General features: G+C 43.6%; 1 protein-coding gene across 1 annotated transcript; it reads right to left on the bottom strand.

Moving 5' to 3' along the window:
* Positions 1-6130: 6130 nt before the first annotated feature.
* rpl23 (ribosomal protein L23) lies at positions 6131-11082 on the bottom strand. The gene is made up of 5 exons (XM_072487445.1): positions 10994-11082; positions 9877-9960; positions 9148-9276; positions 6956-7069; positions 6131-6270 (listed from the first exon to the last, which is right to left on the bottom strand). The coding sequence occupies exons 1-5, from the start codon at positions 11004-11006 to the stop codon at positions 6188-6190; spliced, it is 423 nt and encodes a 140-aa protein (XP_072343546.1). The 5' UTR covers positions 11007-11082; the 3' UTR covers positions 6131-6187.
* Between the last annotated feature and the right edge of the window lie 794 nt (positions 11083-11876).

Below are 11876 nucleotides of genomic sequence, written 5' to 3'. Positions count from 1 at the left end.
GTAACAATACTAAAACTTTATCTCCACTAGCAAAACAACGGAATTTGGATTTCTTGTCCGTTACCCGTTTCATCACATTTTGTGCAACTTTTAAATGTTGTCTAGCCAATTCACCTGCTCTATTTAATCGTTCCCTAAAATTTGACACGTAATCCAATAATGTAATTTCCGATTTCTCACTCACCAATACTTCCTTAATCAATTTATGTGGTCCTCTTACCTTATGACCAAAAATTAGTTTAAAAGGACTAAATTTGGTTGACTCATTAGGTGCATCCCTAATTGCAAACAGTACGAATGGAATTCCTTCATCCGAATACTCTGGATAATCTTGACAATAAGCCCTCAACATGTGTGACATGATTGACAAAATTTAACTACATCTTTATGTAGTCCAGGCCAATAAAAATGTTTTTGTATTTTAGCTTGAGTCTTCCTTCTTCCCAAATGACCTCCGACTGGTACCTCATGTGCAACTTGCAACACCTCCTTTCTATACCCTACCGGCAATACTACTTAATGAACTTCTGCCCACTTTTCTTCTGTAAAGGTCTCCATTTTCTCATCAAGACACCACTTTTACGGTAATAACACTCTGGTATAAACTCAGATTCTTCTTCCTTATATGCTTTCTGATACATCCGTTTTATTTCTACATCTTTCTGTTGTAACTCCACCAATTTTCCTGAACTAAAAATATCCGCCTCATCCTCCACCTGTTCTTGTTCAACCATCCAATCAAAAATCGTTTCTGATAATTATACTTCCACGTCATCTTCACTCTTTGATTTATCCTCTTGTCTTAACCTGTGACTTTGCGACCTTGTTACTACACAATCCGGTAAAATCCTAGGATATTCATCCTTCAACACTTCAGTTGTCTGATTTTCCACTTGCTTATCAACCACAGTGGGCATCACTCCCACCTGCGATCCAGCTACATCATTACCCAAGATAAACTATTACTGGACAAGATAGTTTCTCTATTACTCCTACCACTTCACCACTCTTCACTGGACTTTCCAACCTTACCTTATATAATTGAACACTACTCCTCTCACCCTGAATTCCACATATTACCACCTTTTCTGGCAACAGTCTTCCCAAACTATATAATTCCTCGTCTCTTACCATTAAAGATTGAGTAGCCCCCGTATCTCTTAAAATTGTGACTTCTTTGCCTGCTCCTCCTGATACACATGAGTAAACTTTACCCACACAAGTAAATTCTTTAAAGACATCTGGCACCTTCTTATCAATCACCTCTTGATCAGGCTGTACAATCTTTTGCAACTCCTTCGCTTCACTTGGGCTTTCCTTTAGCACTTTAACAAACCCCACTGTCTTATCCTGTTTTACCACATCAGCCTTCCCAGTGCTTTTCTTCAACTACCAACACTGTGACTTTGTATGGCCTAGTTTTACAGTGAAAACATTTGAAACTTTTCATTTCTTTTCCACCCTCCTGGATTTCTTTTTTAATCTGAGGTACACTCTCATTATCCCCCATCAGATCACCTTTACCACTTGAGTATTTCTCATGTCCCCAGTTCCTATCCCTCACAGGCTGAAACTGATGTCGGAAACCAAGCTTTAATTTATGAACTAATTCATAATCATCTGCCATTTCTGCTGCAAATCTCGCAGTTTTAATCCTCTGCTCTTCCACAGGAGTTCTCACTACATCAGGAATTGCATTTTTAAACTCCTCCAAAAGCATAATTTCTCGGAGAGCTTCATACGTTTGGTCTATTTTCAAAGCCCTTATCCACCTATCGAAATTACTCTGTTTGAGCCTTTCAAACTCCATGTATGTTTGACCAAATTATTTCCTTAAATTTCTAAACGTCTGTAGAATTCAGGCACTAGTTCATCTGCACCCAAGATGGATTTTTTCACCTCCTCATAGGTCCCGGACACCTCCTCCGGTAGTGATGCAAACACGTCACTCGCCCTACCTATCAGCTTTGTTTGAATCAGTAATACCCACATGTCCTGTGGCCATTTCATTTGTTTAGCTACCTTCTCAAATGAAATGAAAAAGGCTTCCACCTCCTTCTCGTCAAACCTTGGCAATGCTTGGACATATTTAAATAGAACGACAAGCCTTCAACGCTTTCTCACAATTCTCCAACTGTATGTTTCCCTTTACGTCTGCCAATTTGAACTGACTGTTGTTTCATAGCCATTTTCTTAAGTTCAAACTCTCTTTTTCCCTTTCCTCGCTATTTCTTTCTTTTTCCTCTCTTTTGTATTCAAGCTGCTTTAATTCTTTCTCATGTTCCATTTGTTTAATTTGTAACTGAATGTTTGCCATTTCCAATGAGTCAAACTGTATCTCATGCAACTTTAAATGCTTAGCCACCGCCATAATTACCTCAGCTTTTCATATTTTGTCAGGTAATGTTAACTGCAATGTTTTTGCCAAATCTAACAGTCTGCTTTTAGTCTCTGTCTGTAAGGTACAGCGTGTGACCGTCTCCACCCCCAAAAACTTCAGAGCCTCTGAAAGAGCCATTGTCCACATTTAAACTGGAATACCACGCCTGAAAAGCAACCACAATATGCTCACCCCTGTCTACTAAGCCAATCCAATAGATAAGACTTCTATCCCCTTAGCGCCCCCAATTTGTTGTGGGCCAAGGTTTCAGAGAACCCCAAAATGTATCATGGAGTCCACCTGACCCACAACTTTTAATATTGTGATATGGGGAATACACAGCCCACTCTACAGGTGTGGTACAGCAGAAATTGAAAAGTATTTTTAAAAGCAAAACAATGTTTATTCTATGAACTCAAGTTAACATTTTTAAAACATAGTGAACATTTTAGCAACCATTAATTCAAATACATCCCCAAAGACTAACACACTAAGTAATCCTTTAAGCTTTCCTTTTAACATCCATAAGACTTCTGTCTTTTTTTACAGAAAGACATCAGGCTTAACTTCACTACTGAGAAGTTACGTTGAAATCAGCAAATGGACACTCATGGCTGGTTTAGCAGTGGGCTAAATCGCTGGCTTGGAATACAGAACATTGCCAGCAGCGCGGGTTCAATTCCTGTACCAGCCTGCCCAAACAGGTGCCGGAATGTGGTGACTATGGGCTTTTCACTAACTTCATTGAAGCCTACTCGTGTCAATAGGTGATTATTATTAAGCTTGCAGATTCACACACATCCTGCTGTGATTGCAGCTTCTAGAAAACCAAAATGAAACCAAACCCACCCTGCAGCAAAAAGCATAAAGCGGAAGTAAAAAGCTGAGACAGCCCATCTCCACCCACTCTCTGACATCACTGCAGATATTTATATACATATCTATTTCAGGACTTGGGAGAAAACCCACGCAGACACAGGGAGAACGTGCAGACTCCGCACAGTGACCCAAGCTGGGAAATCAAACCTGGGACCCGGGCACTGTGAAGCAGTGCTAACCACGTGTCTATCCAGATAAGTCTTTTTTAAAAAATATATATTTTATTCAAAATTTTTTGGACAAACAAAATACAAAGGTTTTCCTTTTTACAACAATAAAACAGTATAAATAAGTGGCCGTTTTAACAAATAAATAAATAATATATAAACTAAATGGCAACTGCCATATCAAAAATAATAACTCTCCAAAAATAAAATCAAGCAATCCAATATACATAACCTGGTACAAATATCTATACACAAACATCCCTGAGGACCCGCCCGGGCCCTCCTCTCCCCCCTGGGCTGCTGCTGCTACCTTCCCATTTCCTTTATCGTTCTGCGAGGTAGTCAATGAACGGTTGCCACCACCTGGTGAACCCTTGAGCCGAACCCCTTAGTGCGAACTTTATCCATTCTAGTTTTATAAACCCTGCCATGTCATTTATCCAGGTCTCCACGCCCGGGGGTTTGGCTTCCTTCCACATAAGCAATATCCTTCGCCGGGCTACTAGGGACGCAAAGGCCAAGACATCAGCCTCTTTCGCCTCCTGCACTCCCGGCTCTTCTGCAACCCCAAATATAGCCAACCCCCAGCCTGGCTCGACCCGGACCCCCACCACCTTCGAAAGCACCTTTGCCACCCCCACCCAGAACCCCTGCAGTGCCGGACATGACCAAAACATGTGGGTGTGGTTTGCTGGGCTTCTCGAGCATCTCCCACACCTATCCTCTACCCCGAAAAATTTACTGAGCCTTGCTCCGGTCATATGCGCTGTGTAAAACCTTGAATTGTATCAGGCTTAGCCTGGCGCACGAGGAAGACGGGTTTACCCTACGCAGGGCATCAGCCCACAGCCCCTCCTCAATCTCTTCCCCCAGCTCTTCTTCCCATTTCCCCTTCAGCTCATCCACCATGATCTCCCCCTCGTCCCTCATTTCCCTGTATATATCCAACACCCTACCATGTCCCTGATATCACTCTATCTTGAATCTCCTGTATCGGGAGCTGCGGGAATTCCCTCACCTGCTGCCTCGCAAAAGCCCTGTTGCATGTATCGAAATTCATTCCCTTGGGGCAACCCATATTTTTCTGTCAGCGCTCCCACTCGCAAACGTCCCGTCTACGAACAGATCTCTCAGTTGCACAACCCCAGCTCTCTGCCATGCTCCAAATCCCCCATCCATTCTCCCCGGGACAAACCTATGGTTATTTCTTATCGGGGACCGCACCGAGGCTCCCGTCCTTCCCCTGTGTCGTCTCCACTGCCCCCAAATTTTTAGTGTTGCCACCACCACTGGACTTGTGGTGTATTTCTTCGGGGAGAACGGCAACGGCGCCGTCACCATTGCTTGTAGGCTGGTTCCCTTGTATCCTGATAAGTGTTAATGGTCGCCAACAGATCTGCCTCACCCACCTCACGTGGCAGTGCATCGCAGGCATCACACGGTGTAAAAATAACTTTCCACACACATCTCCCCTCACCTTGAACTTGTGCCCCCTTGTAATTATTTCAGCCCTGGGAAAAATCCTCAGCTGTTCACCCTATCTCTCCCCCTCATAATTTTATAAACTTCTATCAGGTCGCCCCTCAGCCTCCGTCTTTCTAGGGAAAACAATCCTAGTTTATTCAATCTCTCCTTATAACTGATCCCCTCCATTTCTGTACTCTCTCCAAAGCATCCATGTCCTTCTGGTAAGCGTTGTGACCAGAATTGGACACAGTATTCCAAACGTGGCCTAACCAACGTTTTAGAAACTAACAATTTGCAAACTTTGGGAAAGCGAGCAGCTTAATCAAAAATTCCTCCCACCCAGTTAGTCTCTCTTCCAATTTCTTCCATCGAGCAGGAGATACAAAAGTCTGAGAACACGCACGAACAGACTCAAAAAAGCTTCTTCCCCACTATTACCAGACTCCTGAATGACCCTCTTAGACTGATCTCTTCACACATCTTCTCTACTTAGTACTACACTCCATATGCTCACATCACCCAATGCCTGTGGATTTACATTATGTATTTATCGTATGTCCTGTTTTTTGATGTATGGCACAATCTGTTTAGACTGCACTTTTCACTGTACATGTGACAATAAATCAAATCCTCTCCACTCCCAGGAGGTATATTCCAGATCATAACCATACATTCCACAAGTATTTACTCGTGTCTATGTTTAATTTACCAATCACCGTAAATCATTGCCTCTGGTTCTCGATCCTCCTGCCACCATGGAACAGCTTCTCCCAATCAACTCTGTTCAGACCCCTCAGGAGTTTGAACACTTCATCAAATTTCTTCTCCAAGAACAACCCAGCTTCTTTAATCTTTTCGCCTAATTAAAGTTACTATTCTCATTAATCTTTCTACACCCTCTCTAAAGCACAGCTTTCCTCGAACCAGCGGCAGTGAAGGAACAATGAATATTTTTTAGTCAGGATGGTAAGTGGCTTTGGAGGGGATCTTCCAGCTGGCGTCCCCCCAGTTTACTATTTAACAGAGCCTCCTCAGCTAGTATGCTTAATTAGGGAGAGTAGTCAGTGAACACACCTAATTTTTAAATCTATATTAGAGACACTGCTGATATTAAATACAAGACTTGAGTGAAAAACATGTATTGTTTATTTACACAAACACAGGGATGGCAACTGTATGTTTAATTACAGAACATGCTACAGATAAATTAGGCAAAATAAATCAGTGACTGCTCATGTCTCGGAGTAAAAATATTTATTGAATTGCACATCTTTGCAGGAAACCTTTACAATTGTTATGCAATGCTCCCAGCATTGGAAGCAATCCTGGGCCACAGATCTGCACATTCCTTGGCAACAGGACCTGTGATCGCAGAACCTAGAAACAAAATCAGAGGATATATTAGCAAGTCAGAAATTATTCAAATGACACTTTTTCAGGGATTATATCAGTCCCAGGTGCTAATTAAAGTTAACAGGGCATAATGTTAGGTGAATTGGACATGGAGTTCTTCCTCGGTGTACCCGAACAGTTGACTCGGGGATTTGCACAGAAACTTCACTGCAGTGTTATGTCCCAGAAGCTTCACTGCCGTGTTTTGCTCCTCAAAACCAGTTCATTGCTAAGGTAATGAAAGAAAACGACCGACCCAAGTTTCAGGCGCTTGCAGTAGAGTGTCACACCGCTCATTGAGATTACACAGCACATTTGAGCTGCCATCTCACCCACAAGCCATGTGTTATTCTGCCCTCCTACGACAACTCACTGAGCCACTGAGAACAGGCAAAGAAAGTGCTTTTTGGAAGGGGACAATCATTCAATGTGCAACTCAGGAACTTTGATCAATAATAAGAACCAGAATGAACACACAGGGTATGACTAAATAACTGATCCGCTTGCTCTCTCAAAGGATACGGGTTACTTCTGCATTTCCCTGCCACAGGACATGTCAAAAATGATGCAAAACCAATACCTGGCTTTAAATGCAGGTTCATGTTTAGGTTGGTTGACCATTGATAATGTTTCAATTCAGAGGCCAAAGTGCAGCAATACCCGTCCGTACCTTTCATTTCTCCTTTGTTATTTACTATCACCCCTGCGTTGTCTTCGAAGTAGAGGAAGACTCCGTCTTTTCTCCGGTATGCTTTCCGCTGCCGTATCACTACTGCAGGATGCACTGTAACATGAGCAAACCAAAATAAACATCAATACTTTGAAAGGTCCCACATACAAAGCACGTGAGCCATTTACAATATTTTGTTTGGTCGCCAATCAATCCACTGTACAAATTACCAAGTAGGGAAACATTTAATATGGTGATCTCCATGGTTAAACATCAAGGACACAGCAAACATCACACTGAAGATCCGGGGATTCCGCCCCTTGAAAAATGAACTGTCCCACCACCGATTGAGATTCTACAACACAAAGCAGCTGCAATCTCACCCAAAGTAATGAGTTGCTATCCCCGTCCTTGACAACTCACCAAGCCACAGAGTACAGACAAAGCAAGTGCTTTTAGGAGGGTTAACTGCAATTAGGAAAATCCAGGTAGTCTTGAAAAGCAGCAAGTTACAGGGGCCATGACATCCGTATACTTGATACCCGGAATAGAAAATGTTACCCACAAGCACCATTTTAGATTTTGGGGGGCTAGAACAGTCAATAAATTCTACACACCATACAAGAACAAAACTTAGCAGACTTCAGATTTTCAACTCTCAGATCTAGGACACAATGTATTTGTTGGTTTGTTAGCAAATTATCTTAGTTTTTCTGCACAGCGTTGATAATTTTCCTTTGGGTACGAACGGTTCAGCAGTGATGACTGGGGTTGCTGTGTAGCAATATTTCTGCACCCCACTTCACCCAGAGTTTTAAGTACTGTGATTCTGCCACCCCCACCAGAAATGCCAAGTTCCTCACTAACAGTCTCCACTTTAATAGACCGGCTCCTCAATCACCTGCCAAACATTCAAACATTGATTTTCCAAACCAGGGGCTGGTTTAGCACAGGGCTAAATGGCTGGCTTGGAAAGCAGACCAAGGCAGGCCAGCAGCACGGTTCAATTCCCGTACCAGCCTCCCTGCACAGGCGCCGGAATGTGGCGACTAGGGGCTTTTCACAGTAACTTCATTTGAAGCCAACTTGTGACAATAAGCTATTTTCATTTCAACAGTTACCGACTCAACTGTAATGATTCTCCAGTCTAACTGAAATGTGCACAGATGTCTGCATCACCCAGATAAGTAGAAAAATGGTAAGATATTTCCAAAAGATCTCCTCTAGAAGATCTTAGTCGGGACGGTTATCTTAGTCACATCTTAGAGCCCAGACTCGGAGGAGACAACAGTCACTGGTTAGGCTGCAAAATTGTTTCCACGGAAGACCACCCAAAAACTTAAAACAATGGTGCTTAGATTTAAATGCAATCCATGATCATCATGAACAATTACAGCCATGCTTACAGTGCACACCCAAGTAAACTAGGCCACCATGTGACACTGCAAATAATTCCATTATACATTAATTTCACTGCCAATAAGAAACTATTGAGAACAGGAAGTAAACACCTGAAGTAGATGCACTGATTTCCAGAGTGAGTCCAGAACAAACTTCTATTTGTCGTTAGAGAGAAAACAATTTAAGTACAACTACAGGAAGGTTTAGTCAGTCAGGTCCCAGTTCTATTCTACAGTACAAATTAGAAACAATTTATAGGAAACCAGGCTCAGTTTTGGGCTATTTGAATGGCAAGATTGCCAACATAACCTACAATTCATCTACAAAACCAAATACTTGTATACTCTACTCTAATATCATTGGCTACTTAAAAGCAACCCCACACTGTCTGTAGTTGCCACCTACTTTCAAAATCCAACACAGCCCACTTTGCCTCTTTGGTACCAACCGCAACTCCCTTCCGCATTCAGAAACCAACTAAGGAATAACTTGCCTCCCTGTTACTCTTTATCCAGCTTGGTTTAGTGGGCCGAGAACATGGAAAAGATGGAGAAAGGAGATCCAAATGAACACATTTCAATAAAATTCACATTTAGGATTACTCACTGGATGGAAAACCATTTGAATGTTAAACGGTAACTGGGTAAATACGATATAGATTTGCTCAGCAAATGCTGTATTCAAGAATTCATACTTACTGAATGGATTGGATCAGTGGCATTGGATAATTTACCGATTTAAAGCCACACTTCTCGCCATTACAACTCACCAGTTTCAAAGAGTTCACTCACCCTTTTTCCGGAGCTCTGGTTTGCCTTTCTTTACAGTTGCCATCACCATGTCGCCAACACCAGCAGCTGGTAGCCTGTTCAATCGTCCCTTGATCCCTTTGACAGAGATGATGTACAGGTTCTTGGCACCTGAAAGCACATGATCAGTAAACATCTGTCCACACTCATCATAAATTAAATGCTGCTCCCATATTATTTGAATCTGGGCACTGTATCACCGATTCAGGTGGTCTGTGTAGGTACATAAACATGCACAGCTGTAAGCTTGATTTTAGAGTACCCAACTCTCTTTTTCCCCCAATTAAGGGGCAATTTAGAGTGGCCAATTCACTGACCCTGCACATCTTTGGGTTGTGTCCCAAAAGACATGCTGTTTGGTAATTTGGACATTCTGAATTTTCCCTGTGTACCGCGTCGGAGTGTGGCGACTAGGGGATTTTCACAGTAACTTCATTGAAGTGTTAATGTAAATCTACTTGTGACAATAAAGATTATAAGAATTGTGTTTCAACGAGGTCACCACTCCTTCCTCTAAATTTTACACCTAGTCTACTCAATCTCTCCTTATTGGAACAATCCCCATACTCCAGAAGTTAAGAGCAGCAAACTTTCCTTGCAAACCCTCCCAAGATCCTTCCTGAAATATGGAGACCAAATATCAAATCACGACACCTCTCCCAACTTCATCTTGTATCCTATATAAGGAACACAACACAAAATAGCTCTTACCCGTGTTATCGGCGCAGTTGATCACAGCCCCCACAGGGAGGCCGAGGGAAATGCGAAATTTCGCTCCGGACGAACCACCACGTCCTGTAACCAATGGAGATGAGGCATTTAAGCAGCACAGAACTGATCAAATGACAGGTGGATTGTTCAGCTGGGACTCCCAACCGCTGTGCATCTTCCACAGGCTGTTTACAAGACCTGCAGCACAGATATACATTGCAATAAATACACCACCAAGTAATTTCAAGCCTTTCAGAAGTGCAGAATGGGCAGTTTCACCAATCCTAGCAGTTTAACCAACTTGTAGAGGGGCAAGAAGCGAATGCACTGCAGATACTGGAACTTCAAAGGTGTGCGGGTTAGGTGGATCGGCCATGCTAAATTGCCCTTAGTGTCCAAAACATGTTAAGTGGGGGTTACTGGAATAGGGTAGATACGTGGGCCTCAGTAGGGCCCTCTTTGTAAGGGCCGGTGCAGACTCGATGGGCCGAATGGCCTCCTTCTGCACTGCAAATTCTATGATTCAAACTGCGAAAAGTGCAGCATGGAGTTGGATCTTGTCCTGTTCCAGTATGACCAGTCATTGAACAATATGCTCTGTGGTAATCTAGGCAGAACCCCTTTAATAGTGAAAGTTTCAAGCCGATCCCATCTGCCATTAAGCTGCCAGTCTGCGCCTCCCCCCAGTGCAGGAGCCCCAGGACCAGGTTAGTGTCTGGTTGGGGCCTGGCTGCTGCTGGAGCACCGGGCACAGCCTGCGGCCCACCCGCTCTCGGCTTCTCACCCAACAACCCGTTTAAATCGTCCCACTGGCGGGGGGGGGGGGGTTGGAGCGAACATGAAACCCGCTTTCCGGCCTGGGTACAGAACGTTCCCAAACCCCTCTCCCCCCCCCCCACGAAGCGGAACATCTTCAACATGGCGGCCGCCCCGGACACAACTTTAGTGTTTATCATGTTTTAAAAAACCACGTTAATCATCACCAATATCGACATTGAATGATGGCTAAGACAGTTATATAAATGATCGGAAGGCTGAAATGTGGATCACGGCAGCGCAAGGCTCCGATGGCAGCAGATTGTCTTTGGCCTCCCCCCCCATCCCTCGGGCCGCTTACCTCTCTTAGACATTGCGGCTCGGGGAAAGAGAGCGAGAGCGTTGAATCATGGGATATATCGGGGACGCACGCAGCACGTCGTGACGCGTTCGCGCACGCCACGTTGCGCCGGCGTCACGTGGCGTCCGCCATGTGGAACCCGGAAGCTGCTGCAAATTCACAGAATGGTTACAGCCCAGCAGGAGGCCATTCGCGCATGCGTGCCTGTCCTCTGCCAGAACAAGGCACCTAGCCAGTACCAACCCTCCAGCATCTGCCCGGAATCTACAAACATTGAGGATCAATCTCCAGGAAACTGGCTGCATGCAACCCTGGAGAAAGATCCCAGGGAGATTTTTAAAATTATGTTTTTTTTTTGTTATTTCCTTTGAACATTTTTATTTAGCAGATATAAAATCTTCGTGAAGACCATACGGGAACTTACTTATTGACAGCAATACTGTGTCCATGGGCGCATTTGACATTGATAGCCGATTCACTCTAACCTACTGTTTATGACAGCCATTGACATTGACACCATATCACTATATCATTGACCAAAGAGAAAATGCTGGAAAATCTCAGCAGGTCTGGCAGCATCTGTAGGGAGAGAAAAGAGCTAACGTTTCGAGTCCAGATGACCCTCTGGGCTCGAAACGTTAGCTCTTTTCTCGCCCTACAGATGCTGCCAGACCTGCTAAGATTATCCAGCATTTTCTCTTTGGTTTCAGATTCCAGCATTGCAGTAATTTGCTTTTATCCACTATATCATTGAATTTAATTTGATTTATTATCACGTGTACAGAGTACAGCAAAATGTCTTGGGCGGGATTCTCCCATCTGAAGGCAGAGTGTTGACACCGTCGTATAAACTAGAGAGTTTAACGACGGCGTCATCGGACCG

The sequence above is a fragment of the Scyliorhinus torazame genome, chromosome 21, assembly GCF_047496885.1.
Source record: "Scyliorhinus torazame isolate Kashiwa2021f chromosome 21, sScyTor2.1, whole genome shotgun sequence".
Lineage (NCBI taxonomy): Eukaryota > Metazoa > Chordata > Chondrichthyes > Carcharhiniformes > Scyliorhinidae > Scyliorhinus > Scyliorhinus torazame.
Note: the sequence above shows the minus strand (reverse complement) of the source record. Positions and strands in the feature narration are given on the sequence as shown.

Bases quoted from the DNA above. Each gene is read 5' to 3' on its own strand.
- rpl23 (XM_072487445.1), bottom strand. The intron at 9,277-9,876 runs GTAAGAGCTATT...ATGTGCTTTCAG, and splicing joins CAACTGCGCCGATAACACGG to GTGCCAAGAACCTGTACATC. The intron at 7,070-9,147 runs GTGAGTGAACTC...CTCATGTTACAG, and splicing joins ACCAGAGCTCCGGAAAAAGG to TGCATCCTGCAGTAGTGATA.